Source organism: Apostichopus japonicus, chromosome 21 (assembly GCF_037975245.1).
Source record: "Apostichopus japonicus isolate 1M-3 chromosome 21, ASM3797524v1, whole genome shotgun sequence".
In the NCBI taxonomy this organism is placed as follows: Eukaryota; Metazoa; Echinodermata; class Holothuroidea; order Aspidochirotida; family Stichopodidae; genus Apostichopus; species Apostichopus japonicus.
In genome coordinates, this window is record NC_092581.1 from 7669130 (window position 1) to 7692776 (window position 23647).

At 38.4% G+C, this 23647-nt stretch overlaps 1 protein-coding gene across 2 annotated transcripts in view; it reads right to left on the reverse strand.

The window, feature by feature from the left end:
• Positions 1-12390: 12390 nt before the first annotated feature.
• The window catches only part of LOC139962935 (metabotropic glutamate receptor 3-like), a 37581-nt gene continuing 26324 nt past the window's right edge, over positions 12391-23647 (reverse strand). For both annotated transcript variants that reach the window (XM_071963349.1, XM_071963350.1), the window contains exons 4-5: positions 16831-18011; positions 12391-16227 (exon numbers count right to left, since the gene is read on the reverse strand). In XM_071963349.1, coding sequence (XP_071819450.1) covers positions 15283-16227; positions 16831-18011 — 2126 coding nt within the window. In that variant the 3' untranslated portion in view covers positions 12391-15282. The remainder of the gene's footprint in view (positions 16228-16830; positions 18012-23647) is intronic.

A 23647-nucleotide genomic window follows, 5' to 3' on the forward strand; every position in this document is an offset into this window, starting at 1 on the left:
GGCTCTTTTTTAGCTTCATTTCTCGCCTACCATAAACGCAGTGCGATCTTTTCAAATAAAGCGTCTTTATAAAGCAAGAAAAGTTGACTGTAGGCTTCATTGGCCCTATAACGAAATGTATTATTGCGCCCACGGTATTGATATAGTACATATATGCACCCTCATAGTATTCATATAGGCCCTATAATAGGTCTACACACGTACATGTTCCCTCGAACAGCTGAGAATCTCATGTTACCAGGGTAATGCTTAATACACGTTTCACCTGGATGCCCTAGCAATCGGTACCTAGGAATGTAACTATGTGTAATTGTGTATTGCATGTGTATAGGCCTATAATAGCCTGCATGAGGCCATTTTCTTCATCGAATAATATAAAAGAGCTCTCGAACATTCTAACGTTGCGCCTGAAACAAGATTGACAGGGGCAATTTTCCCAAAATAACACCCGAAATTTAAAAAAAAAAGTATTTTGGATCCTGATTTTGAGATATTTCGGACATGACATCCCTATTTTAAAGTTGGGTATATGCCGCTTGGAAACCTCGGGAAGTGCCGTTTCCGGCCATCTAGAGGGTTTGTTAATCCCAAAATTTTCTTGTACGCTTCGCGCCAACTCATGGTGGCGCTACGCTTAGATATTCAACAAGGTCATATCCCCCCAACCCCCCACTTGGAAGTACGGATCGCCGCCCATGCATATGGCACCATTTTGCATTTCAGCCCTCCTTCGAAAGCAAAAATTGTCCACCCTTCCCCTTAGACCCATCCCCCAGGACGGCGATCATTCATGCCTGACGCCCCCCTATTGGAAAATCCTGGATACGCCCCTGTTAAATATTACTTGAAATGTGATAATATCGAAGTATTCATTTTATTCTTAAAGATTGTTCCTTAGAAAGTCCCTCGGTGCAAACTGAATCTACAAGAAACGTTGAAAATGGTAAACTTGGGTAGCTAACGGAAAAGATAATTTGCAAGGAAAGTCACCCAGGAAAGAACCTGGGCAAGAAAACCAAACTACCGAACGACTGATCCGCTCTCGGCCCCAGTCGTCGGGTGTGTATCACCATTCTCCTCGAAAGGGAACATATACTACACATGATCTTAGCCATGATTCAGATTTATCACCACATTCATTCACCTGGACTTAGTAAGGCAGCGGGATGTACGTCGAAAAGTTCTTTAATTTTTTATATTTCGTGATGCACATCGGAGGGGAGGGGGTGGAAAAATGAAGTCAACGAAGCTCCAGGAGAGATAGTCACACATTTCGTGACGCAAAATACGAATTCATAGAATTAAGAACAACCCAGAACATTTTTCGTGCGGCACAAATAGGCTTGCGTAAGAAACTTGAGTATGTATTTCCCTTCTAATTCTACAGCGGTAGTTAAAATGGCGCTATACAGATTCATCAGACAAACGCGTTCAGTGACCGTCTCAATCCGGTGATGAATCTGGTGAAAAATCTGAATCCCGGGATGAATCCTGTGATGAATCCTGGGATGAATCCTGGGATGAATCCTATGATGAATCCTGGGATGAATCCTGTGATAGCTTTAGGTTGGTGCGGCGTTGGTTAGTCAAGTCTGGTATTTTGTGCATTTAAAAAAAAACGAGAATATGTTATGTTGTAGGACAGAAAACGACACTTCACGCCCTCAGAAGCTTCTCACCAACACAGTCTTATCCACGCGACGAAACTCATGATGGTTTCGTCGCTTAGTGCCCAACGAGTAACACATTTATACCTTAGCGCATTAGGTTGTGTTCTATAGTACTCATTGAGGAAGAATCGTCCACTTCTATATCGTCTTAATCTTGCTAACGAAGGACGCAATTCCATTTATTTTACTGCAAAAAGTAAGAACACAAGAATTACCGTTCTTCATATCCAGGCAGGGTGAGTAGTAGCTTTCAGTTTACAATCTAAACCATACTGTAGCTGACAGGGCCAAGGAGGGGTCACTATAACAATAGAAACCATACTGTAGCTGGCAGGCCCAAGGAGGGGTCACTATAACAATGGTAACCATACTGTAGCTGGCAGACCCAAGGAGGGGTCACTTTAACAATGGAAACCATACTGTAGCTGGCAGGCCCAAGGAGGGGTCACTATAACAATGGTAACCATACTGTAGCTGGCAGACCCAAGGAGGGGTCACTTTAACAATGGAAACCATACTGTAGCTGGCAGGCCCAAGGAGGGGTCACTATAACAATGGAAACCATACTGTAGCTGGCAGGCCCAAGGAGGGGTCACTATAACAATGGAAACCATACTGTAGCTGACAGGCCCAAGGAGGGGTCTCTATGACACTCTCATTAAATGAATTTTTACGGTGGCCGAAGTTGGTTGCTTAACAAAACTAGTTAAAAATTGTTTGTATCTTAAGGTCAAAACCACACCCTCGTATCATTTGCATGCATGGAAAACATAATATATATTTGTGTGTGATATTTTGTGTATCCATCTCGCCACAGCAAAGTAAACAATGCCATCTGAGCTATAAATCTATCATGATGAACTCACAGACCTCCTACTGCGACTTGCTGGAGTTGGGAATGCATTAGTCAATCAAAACTCAATCAACCATATCTCGAGTTTGGGATAAGAGAATAACCCAACAAACTGTGTGAAAAGTTTTTCTTTAATATAAATATTACATATCCCTTTAAGTTAAAGATATGGGCGAAAAACAACAACAGCTTATCACACTATAGTCATTTCGCATGTACCGATTGAACTTCTCGATAACTACGATAACTACTAACTAAATAACTACATCTAAAATAAAGATATATTTTTAAACAAAAAAAAAGTATATCACATATGTATGATCCGACCATATGCCTAAAAAAGGTGGGCTAGGTAAATAAAATGAATATATGGAGGCAGCTTTTGAGTGCATATAAAAGTCAACGAGAAACTCTTTCAGAAGCTCAACGGTGTTTTATGCTGCAATTTGTTTAGCATGTAGGCTACATTCTCACTTGTAAGTTTACCATTATCTGAATCATACATCTTATCCGTCACATTAATAAATACATTCACGTTGTAAGTAAATCATAAACAACATCCACTTGTCGAAAAATATGATCTCAAAATCAATAATATTCCACATCTATCTTACAGTAATCATTAAACATTTATAACTCGATGAATGCTCTCACAAAACTTTACTCGTAATATATACACATCCAGCTGTTTATAGCGTATAGACTTCACTCTTACTTGCAAGCTTACCATCATCAAATAATACATTCTAACCGTAACCTCTATAAACACATTCTTGTTTGTAAGTAAATTATAAAACGCTTAAACTGATTAGATATGATTTATGTCACTCAAGATCGTATATGAATTAAATCAAGTCCTGTTTTACTTTGACACTTAAGCACTAGATACAGGATACGTTATATAATTAAAAGTACACTGTTAAAAACAAGAATTTTTCTTGCAGCAGAGTTTCCAGGAAATGTCTGACATTTCAAATAGCAGGTAATCTAGGTTAAATATACAGTCTAACAATCTAATTTATATAATTTTTTTCTTGCATTACAAAATTTTTGTCCGTAAAATTACTATATTTGTGTCAATTAAAGGGGAAGTTCAGGATAAAACCATACGTTTATAAGTGCTAGACAATGTCTACTCCAAACTAATAACTCACATCATTTTGGATCTTACAAAAACGACTTTTAAATATATCGAGTAAAAACGTCGTCACTGCCAATTTGAAGTGCTGCCATTTTGTCTTATTATTTGACGTAAAATCCCCCGAAACAGCTGTTTAATGTGAGGCGAAACACATGATACACACACTATACCTTTGCAGCAACTGAAACAGTAACGTATCACAGAAATGTATACATAAAAGCGTATTGTTGTCAGCAGATGGGATATATATCCCATCTGCTGACAACAATACGCTTTGCAGCTACTTGAAGGTCGCTCGGAGGTGCTACTATACCCTGAACAGGAGGTGCTACTACCCTAAACAGGAGGTGCTATACTCCTAAGTGACGGTGCTGCTGTAAAAAGGTGGCGCTACTACTCTAAATAGGCAATGTTATCATGTTGCTACTATGACATGCGGCGATGCTACTGTAATTAGTGGCGCTATTAGCCTATTACCCTAAACGGAAGGTGTTTTTATTGTTTTGGGTGTACCAATTTGGCGCTAGCGACGATTCGTCCCCGGCATGTAAATAGCTTCATATATCACCCAAATATCCTCATACTCGCGCTCAAATATCCATAGGAAATGTTCTCGTTGTGAAGGATACATGTGAAGGAACTTGCGTTCTTTCTTTTCATAGATATGCATATTCTTTTGGATAGGCCCATATATTTATGTATAAAACTGCGGTAAGGTGCTTATACCGTGCAACCAATTATCCACACCATTGCTAGGAAATATTCATAGGAAACATTCTTCTTTCTCAAGGATATATTCATTTAGAATGTATTCTACATATACTAGAATAAAGCCATGAACAATTCAACGACGGCATTGCAGAGCCATTAGTGCTTCGTTTTGTAATGCCTTTTATTCATTACTCAGTCTCTTTGACAGGAGCGGTATTTATAAATGGTGCTATACTACAATTATGAAGTTTCTCACATTGCTGTATACTCTGAGGATCCTATGAGATCTAATCAGAGATTCCGCTTATATTTGCATTATGACGTAATTCTATTATTCTCTCTCTGCTATTAGCAATGGATAATTATTATCATTTCACCATCCGTAAGTGTAATCGGTGGATCTGGAAGTTGATTTTAATGAGAAAAGGGTTAATAAGTTATGAATAAAAGGTTCATGCCGAATTCATTTAAAAACACATGGTATAGTGTTAGAATGTCACAATTACCAGTAATATATGTATGACAATCATTCCTTTCGTTGTTTTCCACATGACCACCTGTCCAGCCTCTTCAAAGATTATGAATAGGAACCTTGTATGAGACCTGAGAGCTAATACTCTAACAACATAAATATTTACTCCATAAATTTATGGTCATCTAGTTACACCTGTATGTACTAACAAGTTCATCAAATACTCACCCTGCTACCCCCCTCCCCCTCCCCCCCCCCCTCCACGTCCTCCCACTCTCTCTCTATTCTCTGTAATGACAGGTCATCCGTTACTATATTATTAATATATAATTATACGTTACGCTCGGAATTATCAAAATTCTCAGTTTCATGCCTCGGATATCGCCTCTCTTATTCTTATCAACTTCGGGACCTCCTTAAGCCTCGCTTTGTGTATTGATGTATCACATTTCACCAAATTGATTTCTAAAGTGAAGTTGGTCAAAACACTCGCTAACATTATAAAACCTGATACATGTAATGAATATGTTTTCAAGTCCATTGACTTGTTATATTTCTGGAATCCTTTTGTAAGAGCAACAATGGCATAAAGTTGGAAATCTGCAGACGAGTAAATAGAGTGCTATTAAGAATTTGAATGTAAGAATTGACATATTCAGAATGTGCAATTATAATAAGGAGGATAGTTTACAATTGAGAAAATTGAAAGTATTAAGCTGAAACTCATTGGTTTGAAATATGTGTGTTTGTGTGGGAATGAAACTGTTAAGCTAAATCTCACAGGTTTGAATAAGTGTTTGTGGGAATGAAAGTGTTTAGTGGATGAAAGTGTTAAGCTAATCCTCATTGGTTTGAAACATGTTTGTTTTTATGAAAACTAAAGTGTTAAGTGAATTAAACCGTTAAGCCTAACCTCGCTGGTTTGGAATGCATGTGCTTGGGTGGGAATGAAAGTGTTAAGCTAAACCTTACTGGTTTGAAATTTGTGTTTGTGTCGGAATGAAACTGTTAGGTTAATGAAACTGTTAAGTCTAACCTCACTGGTTTCAAATGTGTGTGCTTGTGTGGGAATGGAAATTGTTCAGTTAATGAAAGTGTTAAGCCTAAAGTCACTGGTTTGACATGTGTGTGAATGAAAGTTTGCAGTGTATAAAAGTGTTAAATCTAACCTCAGTGGTTTGAAATGTGTATGTTTGTGTGGGAATGAAATTGTTAAGCGAAACCTCAGTGGTTTGAAATATGTTTGTTTGTGTGTGGGAATGAAAACTGTTAATTTAATGAAACTATAAACTTCACTGGTTGAAATGTTTGTGTTTGTGTTTGTATGATGAAACTGTTAAGGGAGTTAAAGTGCTAATCTAAACCTCACGGAAGCACCCCTTACCGATCAAAGAAAATAAGATAACCACTAAGTAGAGGGAGGGGAGGGATGAGGCATTCAAGGGGCTACAAAACTTGAAGTTGCACCCTTTAGTTACCGATGTTTGATGGTTGTATACGACAGTGGATTCTTTGGCAGTATTTTGCGTGCGTTTGTTGACTTTGACCTCCACCAAAAAGCAATAATATTACTAATAGTATCCTTGTAGTGGAAAAAATAACACAACTTTAAGAAAGGATAAGTTGAAAAATTGTTTCTTCATATATTGGTCTAGTTCAGAATTATGGAATCAAAGCAAAACAACATTGAACTAGGAAAGTCCATTAACAAAACCGAAATTGTAATGAAACCAGGCATATATATGTTCTAAATTTTCAAATGACATTTGCAGAGCCATCGACACCGGTGTCGGGACGGGGGCATGGCCCCAAATAATTTTCAAAGAAGTGATTTCCAAAAAGACCTTTTTTAACATGTAAAGTTTGTGAATTTGGACAAATCTTGGCCTCGGGCTGTCTAGCCCCCCCCCCCCCAATAAGAAACCCAAATCGGTGCTCTGATTAGCAAATTTAAGGAGGAATGTAAAATCTACTTCTTTAACGTATGAAGCGATGCAGAAAATACGACAATAATCTAACTTTATTTGTCCATGTATTAGGGAATCAATTTTTGAAACAAGTGGAGTTGTACGGTGGCTCAATATGGACATAGGAGAGAAAAAAGTGTCAAATCTCAAAATTTTGACTTCTAATCTTGTGCAAAAGTAAGTTTGCCTGACGTTTAGATCAGCAGGATCTTCTTCAGAGGCTGAATGACAAGTAACAGTAACAGAGGGGACAAATACACGCACAGACAGGTTAATGCGCAAGGTGAGATATAGAGGAGAGGTAGAAGATGAACTGTAGAGAGACAAAGAGGGTCAAAATTTTGAGGACTCCTTTTCTGCCCTATGTCCCTATTTCGCCACCGTAGAATTGGAACACCTTTGAGTTTTATAATTTCCCAAGCGCACCTTTTCGGGCTCACTGCACATACTACTTCTAGGGTCTACCACCCAAATAAGCCTTAAAGTAAAGATAAAAAGTGTTCAACTTACCATTTTCTGTCACGCTACAGCTATACAACAAAATACATACGAACGTGTTGTAGGCCTACATATCACTCAGACATTGGCATGCATATGTGTGTGTCAGATGGAACACGTATCACGAAATCACAAAATTCCTGTCCACTGACTGAACTCGCGAAATTTATGAATTTTACATAGGGAGGAATATAAGACTTGTAACAAATTATGACCCAGTATTTGGTAAGTGATTTACAAATGTGCACAAGTAGGGGGACATTTGATTTTTCCCCCTTTCTCAAAAAGTGAGGGCACAGGTCCCCCTGCCCCCCCCCCCCCCTCATGCATAAATATAACATCGCTTTTCCAGCTTTTCAAGAAGGCAAGTTTCGTTCTTGCTCCTTGATTACAATTAGTGGGATAGTAAAATATGAAAATGAAACACAAAGATTGCAGGTTTATGAGAGGAAGAGCTGCTCCTTTGAGTAGCTCTAAAAGTGTGGGTTTAATGACATTATGTTACTATATGTTATTGTACGGTATGTTACTGTATGTTAGGATGTGCCAATTCAGTTTGAATTGAAATCATCATTTTAACACGTGATAATCTTAAACTCGTTGCTAATTAATTTCCTTAATCATCTGGCTCTCGGTCCTTAAATCAAGGCTTCTCTCGGATTTCGTAGACTGATTCGTAAATCTTCCTGGCTGCAGTAATGGGCCAAATACAGTCTAGTATATATACTGTATTACTGCAAGATATCGTCTTGAAGCGCCTGAATATGTTCGACAAGTTTAATGTGACTGACTCGTAATTACTCCAACAGAGAATGCCAAGTTCAGACATATCAGTTGCAATACTTGGTTTGTGAAATTAATGACTCTTTTCTGTTGAATTAAAATAAAGCCAAGAGTGCAAATCGTTATACCTCGGGTGTAGCACTCAGTGGCGTAGCCAGCATTCTACTGTTAGGGGGCAAGATTTGTTTTAAAGGAGGCAACCCCGTGATGGTTGATGGTAGGAATTACCACGAGTGGCATCACTGGTCGCGAAAATGCACATGGGTTGCTAGCGCTAGTTTGTGATGGTTATACAACCGGCCTAATTATTAGCGCTTATTCTGTAGGACGATATTGATCAACGGTCTCCGTATGTGGGTATGATGAAGGCCCAAAATGTGTAATACCTCGGTCTGTTTACCAAGTTCTGACCTTATATGAAGTATGAACATGAGCCGTGAGGTATGAATACTTGTGATTAGAACTCGAAGAAATGTAAAAAAGAAGTATTTTGAAAACATCACTGGAATTCATTTGGGGAGGGGGGCAAGACTAGCACAAAGCAAATTTGCGGGAGGCTTCCCCCTCCCTGGCCTGGCCCCTCTGCCTACGCCACTGCGCTCCCTACAATAAAGCCAAGAGTGCAAACACTGGCGGATCCAGGGCCATTGTTTGGGAGGGGCCAAAGTGGCATTAGAGTGATATGGGGAGGGGTCTAAGGGGAGGGGGTGCCCCCCTCCCCTTTGGAACATTTTCTATTTCTGAATGCCCTCAGATGCAATTTGGTGCGACAAAAGTGTACAATGGTGATGTTAATTTACTTCTAAAAAAAAATGTTTCCCAGGTGTAATTTTCTAAAATATTTATAAAACAAAGTTGAGATCATCTTTCTCAAGAAATTTGATTTCTCATAGGTTATAAATTTCTTACAATCAGCCTGTAACTGCAAAATGGTGTTAAACTGTAAATCCTCATGCTCATACATTTACATAGCTCCCAACTCTTGAAAAGGCAAATGCTGGTCCACGCCACGAATCGCCGTCCTGGGGAGGGGTATAAGGGGAGGGGGTATCCCCCTCCCCTTTTGAATTTTTTTTGGAATCCTGGTGATGCCTACATGTAAAATGGTGGCACTTAGAAAGGCTTTTGTCACCCAATATTTTCTGAGAAATATGCATTTTTTTGTGTGTAACATCAATAAATTGAATAGTATACAAATAATGAATGGTTATGAGTGCAATAGTGCAAATATTTCATGAGTTGAAAGGAACAAATTTGCGCCTCGTTGAATGAAACAAATTACCATTCATTATTTGTTTTATACAACACCTTCAAATTTGGATATAATTGGATGTAAAATGCACTCATGCAACAGATTGTTTTGAACAGACAGGATTCTCTGCTCAAAAAGTGCTACCAAAAAAGTATAACGCATGGTTCTATCATCATAGCGTGCAATAGAGCGGATTTTGCATGCAATCGACGAGCAATTGACCAATCAAATCGTCCCCGTTCTGGCGTAGTGACGAATGTTCAAACTGTGAGTTTTGAGAAAACGCGCTCTAAAGACTTTCATATTTTGACTTTAGTATAGCGTAACTAAAAGAGGATCTTTTTTACCGAAAGTTGTCAATATTTTAAATATAACAAATAGAACTTTGAGTTCTCATGTTAGATTGCTGAAATTTCTTACATAGTAGTAATTTTAGTGTAAACATTTTCGTCGTTATGTCATGTCATTTTCAGTTAATTTTAGACATTCGCAACACATTGATCACTGTGCTAGAACTAAATTTTGAGGTTTCGTCCTGTCACAGACTTGTATTCGTCACTTTTGTGTGTAGTAGCCATAGGGTACACCGTGAATGTTCACTGTCACATGGGGAGAGGAAGGGGGGGGGGTTAGGTGGAATAACCTTACGATAGAAGAAAATAATCGAAGGGGTGGTACATTGGTCTTATTAATTTTAAAAAGAATGTCCACGGTTTACTTAAATGTATAAAATAGACAAGGAATGGGTTATATGCAGGTATCAACATACGTGTTTTAGTATGTTTTTCTTGAGTGACATGGATGGAGTCGTATATGACGAGGGGAGGTGGTATATAGGGCAAGGAGAGCCGGCTGTTGAAATGGTGGTATATTGGTCTTATTAATTTAAAAAGAACGCCCACGTTTTGTTGCAATGTATAAAATAGACAAGGAATTTGTATGGGTTATGGGCGGATGTAAGTGTTTTAGTAAGTGTTTCTTGGGTGAAATGTAGGGTGTCGGATAGAGAGATGTTGAGGTAGGGAGGGCAAGGAGAGCCGGCTGCTGAAAGGGTTATATATTGGTCCTATTTATTTTAAAGAACCCCCACCATTTTCTATAATGTATAAAATAGACAAGGTATATGATGAAATGTGAACACATGCATTTGCAAAAATAATAGTTCCAGTGGCGTAATCGGAACTCTTATAAAGTACACAGACTACGGAAAATTGTGTGCAATTCTTCATTTTCAAGTTAGTGTATTACGTGAAATGTCTCTGACGATAGTTTCGAAGTATCCTTCAAACGCTTTGGGAAGCTATTCCACTATACTATCCCCTTAAACGGAATGTGAAATTTTATTACGCTCACAGGCACATTCATAATAACCAACCCAACAACTGTGCAATTGTTCAAGTGTTTCCAAGTTGTACTATAGTATGTTGTTCCTTCTTTTTATTTCCTTCCAGTATACATATAAAAAAATTCTTACGCTCACAGGCACATTCATAATATCCAACCCAACCTCGTGTGAATCCTCAGATTTAAAGAAGGAAATAACTGTGCCATTGTTCAAGTGTTTCCAAGATGTACTGTAGTATGTTGTTCCTTCTTTTTATTTCCTTCCAGTATACATATAAAAATTATAGAGAGGAGTCATATAACACCTCAACAAGAAGAATAACTCATATAAAAGTTTTTTTGCGAATTGCGGGTCAGTTGGGAGCTCTGCATTTAATTTTAAACCAGAAAACGAAAAGGTTTAGACTAGTCTACCACTGCTATTCCTCTCGATTTTTTTAATTTCCAATCATATGATTTAGCGGATGTTCGGAAACACTTTTTGGCTCACCTTTGGGGGGCCATGGCCCCCCTTGGCCCCCCCTTGGATCCGCCAGTGAGTGCAAATCGTTATACCTCGGGTGTTGCACTCCCTACAATCAAGCCATAGTGATCCGCGTTACGGAAAACGGACGAAGAGTAGAACATGGAAAACGGGATTTCAATGCAGTCGTAAGAAAGAAAACTGAAACGGATGAAATAACACGGAAAAAAACCTTGTCACTTGATCATTTTAAACTTTTTTTTAAAAAACCCACTATTTGTAGAGAAAGCCGACTTTCGAGTATCTAGAACTAGCGCCCTTTTCTGAGCTGTGTTAATAAACACACGGTATACGCTTTAGTGAGCGAGAAAACGCTAACTTGTGGGTAAATACAGAGTTACATGATTTTTGTTATTTTCTATTGTGTATGAACATGTGTTTGCCAGCGGTATGGAAGATAAACACGTGATCCCTAATATATTTTGTTAATTTCTAGAGAACGGAAAAACAGGGAATGTGACATATTTACAAACGGAATTTCAAGTTTAGGAAGTGGATAAATTATGGCTTTACCCTACACTGTAGTGTAAGACGATCAGTATTGTAGGTATCAACATTTACATCGCAATACATTAAATATTGCGCAATGTATAGAAGCAGGTGATACCGCGTGGTTATTACATGATAGGCGATCATTGGCTCGTTTGCAAAAATCGTTACTCATTTTAGCTAAAAGAGTTACTCGTTTTGCAAAGCAGCCAACAATAGAAATCGGCCGGAGAGAAACTTCATCAGAATATGAGCTATTGGTAACAAGGACTCGCCTGAAGACTACAACGGTCGATTTCACGATCAGTCTTGTAAAAGTGTCTTAGTTCTTTCTCCAAGATATGCCAAGGATTCTCACGAGGCGATCTTTTAGTTTTCTGCAACTTCTGCTAAATTTAACTAATGCAGCTGAATAATCCAACAACGCATTGGGGTATATCGCTATAGTTAGACAACCATATGCGTTACACATACATACACTTCTGCCCGCACTTTCGACACTTGGGGGAGGGCAGGTTTTACAAGGTTCACCTAGACTTCCTTTATAACCCGAGGTTCACACTGTCCCCCTCCCACTTTCCTGGTAGGCCTATGCTATTTCCCTTTTAATCTTGTGCTTTTTTCCCCTTAGTTTAGGAGATTAAGAAATATCATGAAGAAAGTCAGCAACATTAAACATTTTAGTCAATAGATCATATATATTCAAATCAAGGGTAAACCTTAATGTTATTTAATTATAGCAATAGATTGCATTAATTCACTTTTCATTTCGCTTCCATATACATAAAATATCATGCACTTAAAATTGACAAGGATTGAGTGGATTGTGTATTGAAAGATAATAGGTTTCCGGACGTAAGTTTATGTTTATTTTGTTCCCGTTTTTACACGTATACATGATGGTACGATAACGAATATGTGTCTCCTTATATACTGCTGATTGTGCGCAATCCACTCATTGTGAGGTTATTAGGTTATGCAAATACGTATCTTCACTATCTGAAAAGAATCATAATCAGTAATAATAAACATGTGTAAGCTAGAAACGTCTCAAATGGAAAAAAAATATTATTATTAATAATTATCATTTCAAATTGCATTCCTAAAATCATAATGAAAGTATGAATGAAGAATGAACACAACAAAAGGAACACACAAGTTCATTTTATATGTCTTGAAGGAAAACAAAAGTTATATACAGTCTAATCATCTTTAACGTTAATGTCTTAAACACATTTGCTAAATAATATATGTATAAGAGCTTCCTTAAATAATAGTAACAAACAGATTACACGAGAAAAGGCAACCATGTGGACAATCTTCATTTAATTCCCATTTCATTAAGTACGAAGATAGTGCATATAATCCCCATTAGAGTTTAACCACATGGGTATAAAGGGCATATAAACGCAATTATCAGATCAACCGTTTCCTCCAATATTTTATACTCAACACATGTCAATTAATCACAGCTGTGAATGCATTGGAGTAGATAGCAAGCTCGTCTCCGCATGAGGCCAAGCCCTTTTGCGAATCCTGAAATGAGCTCCTCAAGAATAAAAACACTTTCTCAATTCCGTCTACTTAATTTGCTCAATAACGAGACGTCGAAATAAAAAATCATTTGCACAATAGTTTCAAAAAGCTTTGACATCATGATGATAATAAAGGTTGACAAGACAAGCCGCATCGATGATTCTTTGGTAAAAAGAGTGAAATGGATGAGTTTTGAATACAATCAACTTCACTTCTAAAGAGTTCGTTTATAGCAGCGTGTTCGGTATAAGACTGAGAAATTTCAGATGGTATTTTATTTTAAAGAACCCAATGTGATATTAACCTTAGGATTGATCCTTGTAAATAAAAGTGTCTGCACTCATTGTTTGGGCCTCCCACACATAGATCAATTAAAATGTAATAAAAAACGATATCGGTATCTAATGGTATGACATGAAAAACCTTAATCTTAATAGTTTATTTTGAAATTTTGGTCAAGGAAAGTAAAAATCTCAGCAAAAAACCGATATGGGAAAATACGCATTTCAAGTTAAACAACTGAAGTTCTAGTCATCTCCAACGTCAAACTTTCTACATAAACAGTCCAAACTTAAATTCTAAATGTCAGAAAACATATTTTGAGATAAAACTGTCAAACACTGCGGATAAGTAATTTCGTTATAAAAAGCCGCAATTTCACAAGTGTGGTGGAAATAGTACAAAAAATATGTGATAGTTTCAGATAAAACCGTCGATACTTGTTCCTACTTATTCGTTTTTTTTTTGTTCTTTTGCAAAGACAAAAGGAATCTATACGATGGTGATAGTGTGTATATGTACGATTGTGTGTGAGTTTGTGTATGTATGTGATGCCCTTGGCACGGTAACTTACAACGTACATACATAGTGGATTAACTTCGTACTAAGTTGGTATGTTGATTTTAGTTAAAGGACCCTACCGTGTTACATAGAAGTCAGTAATGACATGAGGTCACCATTATTAAGGATAGATGAACTTCATATTTATAGTGTGTAGATCCAGCTTGGTGAGCAAAATAACCGTGTTGTTTTCTATGGGGGCCAAAGGTTATTGAGATCACCAAATTTTAAAGTATAGAAATCTTGCAAACTCCATACCTTCGAAGTATACTTGGCATGTGGACTCAATTTAGTGAGTAGAAAGCCCTATTGTTTTCTACGGAGTTCAATGATCATGCGAGGTCACGAGAGGTCAGAGTCAGAAAACCTTGATAACTCTAAAACTTGCAACAGAGTACTTTATAGGTAATAATTGGACCAACCTCGGTGAGTACTATTGTTTTCCAAAGAGTTCAAAGGTTATTTGAGGTAACCAAAGGTCTGAAACGCTTATTTACACAAAGACTCCAAAGGCCAAGCTTGGTTGCCGCATACTTAGCAGGTGGATGCAACTTTGTGTTTGTCGTATAGAGTTCTAAGGTCATTTGAGGTCAACATAAGTGAAATTATGAAAACATAGTAATGCATAATGGCTCCAAAATAGCTTAACCCTTTTACACTATTGGAGTGTGGATCCACCATTAGTGGGTGCAAGAAGTCTATAGTTTTTCTGTGGCAGTTAAAATGTCATTTTTAAGCTCACCAGGTCAGTGTCTGGAATTTATAAATCAATTGGTTCAGCTTTATAAGCTTATACTGGCCATTGACAAGTTCTTAAAATAATAACTCTTTTTGATTGATGAAAGAGGAATATATTCCAACCATCCTGGCAAAGTTTGCAATCAATTATTTAAACTTTGAATCTCAATATGAACACATTACAGTCAATTGTCTTTAGTTTAAGGTTAAAAATCGAATCCCTGCAATTCAAGGTGAAAACAATAAAGTATACTACGAAGAAAAACAAAACATTTTGCTGCCAGTATACAACTATGACGTCATACCTGTTTTTTACTTATGGAACATTCTGTGACAATTTCAGTAATTGTTGCTTACAAATTTTATCAGGATGTTGAGCTTATGTTCCCTCTTTATCAGTCAAACTTAAATGTTCCCCTGGGCTATCTTTTTAACTGATTCTGACTTGAGCAGAAACACCATTTATTAACAGTTTTCTTCTATGTGTGCTGAGTTATTAATAACGTCATTCAAACCATCAGCTAGTAGTACTTTTCTATTGCCATGTTCTACGTCTGCGCTATTACTTACAGAGTTGGCAAATATTACAGTATTTTTTCTATTGTCTTTTTCTGGATCTGTTGTCTCAAACGTTTGTCTGATTTTCGGATCATCGGGAGTTTTCAAGAACCCAACTCGGTTGTTGATATGCATTGAACTTCTTAATTTCCCGTTCTTCTGAGAGTTCTTCAATTCGGCGTCGAACGGATGATTGTTCTGTAAATTAATATCTCTTTGATTCGCATTATTATTTTGGTTTTTGCTGTTGTTCGTAACACTATTTCCACTAATAGTTGTAACATGTAATGGTTTGTGATCGTCTGATACGTAGGACGGATTAGTGGCAGGAGCAACACGTATTGACCCTGATTGCACTGGCACGTGGGACGGACTTTCGCTGCTATGATTCGTTGTCCTGTTCAATGAATTCCTCGTATTTGCCCTAATTCGAGTTTGAGTAAATATGTGCATTTCTTCATCGTCTACGAAGTATAATGCATATATTTTTACAGCAAATAAACAGATTAGAGCAACAGTTGATTGAATTATTAAGCCCAGAGCAGTGTAGGATGCTTTGAATCGTGCTTCAGCAGCCGTATAATAGGCAGGTGAGAAGGTTGCGTATACAACAAGAGTACTGAAAACGCAAAATGTAATAAAACGCGTTTCGTTGTAATTGTCGGGTAGTTTGCGCGTCATAAATGCGTACACGCAACAAACGAGTACTACAGTAACGTCCCAGAGCGTGATCCCGACAGAGGAAATGATACTGTCTGCACAAGACAATTCTACAAGTGGTTTATCATCAAATGGCATTAGTACTTCTACTTCGGGTGGCGTAATAATTGTCCATATCAAGCTCCATGTCAGCTGAAATAAAATAAAATATAATATCATGTCATATCATATCCTTTAATTTCACGTCACGTCACATCACATCATATCATATCATATCATAAAACAGAAAAAAAGGTAAAAAGATTTGAAATCGTAAAGTTGCTGTAAGACCTCCCAGAAAATGACAACATCATAGAATGGTTCCTTTTTCTTTCTTGGCAACAGCTCACGCAACCAAGGGCGTACATTTTGCATTTTTCAAATGTGCTTGAAGAGCTATTTCGTGACCGATAAGCTTTTTTTGAGACCAACTTTAGTGACCGACCGAGCAACGTTCCGGGGCGAGGCCGCCGGATGAGGACAATTTGTTAGCCTAATATTACCAAAGTATGGAGAATGTAGAAGAAGGGAGAGAAATAGTGTTTTCTGATCCATGGGTGTAACACCACGTTAATTCGCCCCCACCCCCAATTTTAAGACCAACTTGGCATGGATTTGAAACCGACTTTTGATTTTCACTGTGAGTGTGACAACCCCCCCCCCCTCACCCGATGTACGCTCTGCACCTAACTCTCCCCTTTCTTGATTGCTATGTCACAGCATGTGGCTTTGAGTACAATCACAAATAATACTCACAGGTATGGCAGTGATCGTAAATGTCAAGACCATTTGAAACGCAGGACTAATGAACTTGGGTCTCCTGGCAGACTTGCGACCCGCATGGAATATCCTATATAACCGAATCGTCTTTGTGCAGAGCGGGATATAAATGAGCGATGTAGCTAAGACCGGGCCGATTCTGCGCAAAACACACGTGACACTTCTTGGCGGCAACCCATTGACTAATGCGACGATGTAAGCGAGATAAATCCCGGTAAAAATGACATAGCACAGTTCTCTACTCGAGGCTTTAATGAGAGGTTCTTCTCGATTCTTGACGTAAACTGCCACAATTATATTTGTGAGAATTAGACCAGTTGATGAGAATACCACAACCACTACACCAAGGATGTTTTCGGTCAAGGAATCTTTTGGATCTATAGGTGCACAAGCAGTCAAATTAGAGTCCTCCAGTGGCCATCCGAAAATTAACGCCGTAGCGTTTACACAAGATGTGCACTTCGTACCATTGTCAGTTACAATCTCGTCCACATCACATCGAGTGCAGGTCCAACAACATGCGTTTTCTGGGACGGTGTTTTGCCTCTCCCCTATACCACAGGGTTCGCTACAAATCGATATCGGGACGCCCGTTTCCTTGTCTCGCTTTCTGAATTCGCCCACATACCATGGAATGTCGACCTCGATGGTGAGTCCCATCCCACCTTCATTGAATATCCATTTCCCGACATCAACAAATTGATAATTGCCATCTATGAGTTGTAAGTTACGCACTGAATATTTTCCCTGAGAATCTCCGTTGTTAAGGAAGTGTACTTTGCCATTCGCTTTACTGTCCACTTCAACATTCAAGATATATTCCTTCAGTGTTGAGCCATTCACGTATAACATATCGTCACAAAGCCTTGTGGGCGTTTCTGGACAAACTTCTTTATGCAAATTGTCCAATGCAAATGCCAACGCATTAACACTATCGATCACGAGAGTTTCGTGTGTCGGCGAATCAGATGCGTCCATGCTATCAAATGGTCTGCATTCGTTATTGATACTAAGGGTTTTTGTTTCATTCTCACATGACCCGTAAGCATCAATAAAGTCCTCGAGCCATGGGTTCTCGCTGGTGGACCTTTCAATGGAACGAAAATATTGATCGTAATCTGGCAGATTTCCAGAAAGCGGGAGGACCGTGAAACATCCTAGATGAAGAAGAATGAGAAGAAAAATAATCAAGTTAAAAAAACAAAGGAAATAAAATCATGCACTATGTTTCTAACATATACATTTTGTCACTCCCAGATCAAAGTGAACATTCAATAAATATAACAGCGCGAACAGATAGGTGAAATCCCAAACGCCTGATAAATGAATAATTGACTGCATGACTCTAAAATATCAATATCATTCCACAATATTGATATATTGAACATATTCATCTCTAATCAATGGGATATTTTTTCCCCTTAAAACAATAAATCCTTTGAGGGTATTTAGACAGAAAGATTGTTTTATTGTACGAATAGATCTGTTGCCCCAGTACGCAGAGCAAACACACATTCCGATGTCTAGGCCCAATATTGTGTATGCCACACTGAGGTCATATACGAACACACGACCATGCCTTTAAATATGGAATCTCACTTTAAAGGGCTTTGTACATCAAACGGAACACAAAAGCCAAAAGGAAACGCTTATTGCTGAAAATTCCTTTAACGTCATGTCAAATCATTTGACAAATTCACCGAGGGACTAAAAAAGTACAGTTTTGAAGGGTTATATACGACAGTTGCTAATGGTTTCCTATTACGAGACTAAGACGTTCTTTACTTGTCCAATGTTATAAACTAGAGGTCTGACGATGATAAAAATTATAGCCTGCTATTAACTAATTTTAGAGGAAGATTTGTGTGATCGAAGGTCGATACTTTCCCGTTTTAAACGATTTTAGAGGATTAAAGGAATACGATAACTTAAATAGTAATTCTGAGATCAAAGCCGGAAGTAAAAAGATATCAAGGGAAGGGGTATCACTTCTGTCTGTAAAGGTGGAGTCTACCCCATCCCATCAGGAGACCAAAATGCGCGCGCTTGAATGGTTCGATTGAGTTTTTTCTATGGTATGAGCGTGTTGTCACCATCGTTTTTGCCTTGTTTGCTAACATTGTTACTTTTCTGAATTGTCGTTCATAAAATATCAGCAAGTTGCCAATGAAAATTTATAAGTCGTTATTGCTTAGTGGAATATATTCGTAAGAATTAGAATTTCGATTCTTAATCATTTATTCGATTGCCATATTTAACTAAAACAGCGAAAACCACTATACTCTAAATAAGAAACACATAGAGTATAGTATTCACGGTCCGTGCAAATTCACACTATAACCACGTGTTGTAGCTAATATTAGTACGATGTTTACAAGACTCTTGGTTTGATCGATCTTATTGCAGAAATAGATAATGTAACTTATCTTTTATCATGTTATGGATAATGTCCCGTTCAGTTGTGTGTGTGATATATGCAGACTTATCATCGACCTAACTTTCTTTCTGCTAAACCCATAGTGTTTGCCATGAATTTTCGTCGTTGCTTTCTCTATTGCCAGATTCTCCCATATGCCTTTAATATTTCAAATTGGCGTTACAATCCCTTAATAGGAATTGAATTCCACCACCCATCGAGACTCATCATTTTAGTCCTTGGATGGAAATTAGTGGTAAAGAGAGCTCACTCATTCTATTTTAGTTATATTTTACTGATAATGTGCTATTCTAACTCTGTCAGTATACAGTTAATCAGGTTAGCACCTTGTACAGATGTTAATGGAAGAAAAATACCTAACATCACGCAAAGAAACAATTATGATACCAAAAGTAATCCATGGCGCTGCAAATCTCATTCCAATATGTGGTTACACGACGGCTCTGATGCCATCGCTACAGAGGCACATCGACAAACAACATCACCAAGTCGTAGTACATGAACCGTACGGTCTATGTGGAGCTTACCACACACATTTTGGAACCTTTGATTTTCATTTTCTACGTGACCTTTGACATTTGACGATAATACGATATAAACATTGAGAGTCATTTGTTTCCACTTGGGTGTGTCATATTCAGCCATGTTGTCGTTTTGGCGTGAACGTAATAACCCAAATGAACAACCTTTGAATTACGACAATTGACTCTACGACGTCATCGTTTACGATCTCAACATCCAAGCCTAGGCAAATACCTACAAAAGCATATTATGAAACAGGTGTGAGCGACCCAGCGTTGGACTAGTTTGACCTTTGATCTTCACATTACCATTGACCTAATTATGTTAATACGATCTAAACATATAAAGTCTGCTTTCTTCTTACATGGGTTTCGCCCATTTTGTCGGGTATGCTCGTAATGCTCTTTTGCTTTGAAATAAGACCTTTGACTTTTGACCCAAACATGACATCAGTCACTTAGGCACATATAGAGATGGCGCTGTGCTCTATAGATGAGAGGACAGAATAATGCAGCGAAAGTTGTACGAGCTCGCTGACAACCCACTATGTTCGTCTGCGGACGTGAATCAGCAGCTTCAGTTCAGGCCCTGCAGCTTTCGTTCACGAACATGGTGAAGGTCCTGCATCTGTTGTTCACGGATGTTGTGGATCTCTCGTTCGCTGACCTTTTGTAGCTATCGTGTATGCACCAATCCTCTGAGACCTCTGGGTTACTGCTCCGAGGTCCCTGGTTCGAATCCCTTCTCTACCGCTTTTGAAACTGGGGCTTGATCCCTGGCGATCCCTGGGGGCACGGTATGCCAGGTACTGTGGCTTCTGACTGGCGGCCCAGCAAAGGCATGCTTATAGGGATCGCCACAAATTAAGGGCTGGATAGCTCAAAGGTAAATGGTTCGAATCCCGTTGTAGCCGTAAATTACTTTGCTCTTTTTAATTCATGACAGTTTCCCAGTCAATTTCTGCTGTTATATTACTTGTATAATAAATGTGTTTGAACAGAAATTAAGTTTTTCTTATTGAAGAAAAAATTCATTATGCATCATGATCATACTGATTCTGATTCTGACCATCATCATATAATTGCATGTAAAAAATTCGTTTTCAATTTAGAAAAATACAAGTTTCCTTATGGGAAAAGTACTTGACTTAAGCGAATTGAAGTTTACTTGACAAAACTTAATTTGTAATGGCCTAAGTAAAATATACGACGTAAATGTTAAAACTGCTTGCCATATGACCTTTGCTTAAGCGCTGTAACCAGTAGTGATGCATTTCCTTACTTTCATTATAAACTCGTGGCTATACCTTTCATTTCTTTATAACGTAATCATCAATTGATCACGCTTGGAAAGGAAATGTGACTCCTGACAATTTTCGTATTTGCTTAAGAGTTACACGTCATTAACACCTTTCACAGTACATTACTGAATTTAATTGACCCGAAATTTTACACAAAATCAACTTCTCTGATAGTTACTTAACAGGTGCTGCAGCACACTACATTAATAGCAGGAAGTTATTTTCGATCTCAAAGACGCTTCATTACTGTATTTGCGTAAAACGTTTTTTTTTTTATATCAAATCTAGAGAACTTACTGGCAGATCAAGATTGGTTACCCGGGAGTCGCTTTCCAAAAGGTGATTTATCGCCAACTATTGGAACGGAACACTCATTTTCAGGCCTTAGCTTTAAACGTGTCTTATTTGATGTATATTCTTGGGAAGACCTTATCAAAATGATACATGCAGAAGCTGTGGATGGTATTGCTGATCGAAATATCATACCACCGTCCTCAAGTGCAATGTAATTGGTTACACTTTCTGTCTGTTTGGTCATGCAAGATTGTAATTTGCTTTTCTGTGCTTTCCGAAATGTGCCATTTGGATTGTAGATACTTAAACACTCCTCTGTTACCCTGTTTTATAAGACCTTCTCGAGCGTGATGCTATCGCTGTGTGTGGTTAAACTGATTACTGAAGCCAAGCCATCTTTTTTCCATTTGCTTCAGACAAATAGTTAGAGACTTTGATGTTGAAGCCTTCTTCTGAATCTTGGAAAAATTTAATCTTTCATTCTTTGAAATTTGCCTATTGATATTCATCTATACGTTCTAAATTACAATATTCTAATCTATTTAGTTCATAGCCTATCGTAAATAATTAAATTTAACCTTTCAACAACGCTAGCCTAGTACATTACTTATACCGCTACTACTATGAGAAGTATAGTCATTGAAAATATTCAATTCCAGCTTGAAGTTAGCATGTTGTTACAAACAGTAAAAGAACAAACAACGGTTGATGTTAACATCACAAACGAGGAACAATGAGTAGGTACGTCAGTAAAACAAATACACGTCGGTCTCGCCGAAAATGTGTTCTCTGATCTTTTGGTCACTTTGTTTACCAGCAGTATTATTTGTAACTGAACAGAATATTGGGACGTCGTTACAGATGTTTTAAGGAGAAGGGAGAACTGTAACATGTACTCGTTTTGGGGGTCGAAAATTGCTCTTTTCTCCGCAAGATGGGAAGGATGTTTATGAATGGGGATAAGTACATGGTGCTCGGTCGTTAATTTGATTTAAGACCGATGATGACGTCATCGAGAGGGCAGATGACGTCATCATCGGTCTTTAACCCCTTAGCCCACGGCTCTCGATAAGCACGGTGGGATTTCCGCGACAATGGCCGAGAGGAGTCTTAAGTCCGCCCCTTTGTGTGCGCAACATCGCGGGTCGTTACGCCCCAGTGCCCTGCATCCCGCTGCCCGATTTTCCCGGTACCTAGGCCCTACTGGCAGTTTCGAGCTGCTCGTGACCAGGGGAAGAGGTGCGTCACATACGTCCCAGATGTGGGCTTAAGGGTCAAATCAATACCCAAAATTACTATGTTTTGACACCGAATTCACTAGTTTTCTTTTATTATTTCAGATACTGATGATTTCATTGTTTTTGGGTGGTTGCCATAGCAACAGTCATAAAAAAGTTAATGTCAGATCCTCAGAATTTACAGTCAGCGTGAATGGCGCATTTCTGGTACCTTTGTTTCTTGCATTTATATGCCGTTGGTATATGTTGAGATGTAGTACACATTTCCAAACTCATGTAACATTACGGGGAAAAAACAATGACATGCTCCTATCTAATCTGATGATATCAAAGAGTAAAAATACGTATGCGATCAAGAATTGTATTTATAAGGTTAGATTGAAAAGGACATTAAATATGTTTTTCAACCCTGCAATGTCCTGCATCGTGACTCACCGTAAAACACAAAACTTAATATTATAATGGCGATTCCCTTCCTTCGTACACAGGTCTTAACCCTATGAAGATCAGACTGCCACATGACAATCTTTGTCTAGAACGTTAGTTTCTTTTTCTTCAAACCTTGTAAGCTGTCAACCTTCTTGAAATTTGGAAACGTTGATAGTTCCAACCAGAAAATGCAAGGTTGCATTGATCTTCCCATGTTCTTAAACACGAAACTTAGGAAGATATGAAGGGAGGAATCAAATGTTGAAAATGTCACAACCAATTTATGCCATATTTGTAATGTTGGAAGTTATTGATGAAATGCGTCGTTTCCACACAAAGCCACGCTCACTTAAAGGCTACACATCAGGTAGATGCACCCTACCCCTCCTCATGAGTGATCGCATGTACCTCACCCCCTCCTCATGAGTGATCTCATGCACCTCCCCCTCCTCATGAGTGATGTAATGCACCACCCCCTCCTCATGAGTGATCTCATACACCTCCCCCTCCTCATGAGTGATCTCATGCACCTCCCCTCCTCATGAGTGATCTCATGCACCCTCCCCCTCCTCA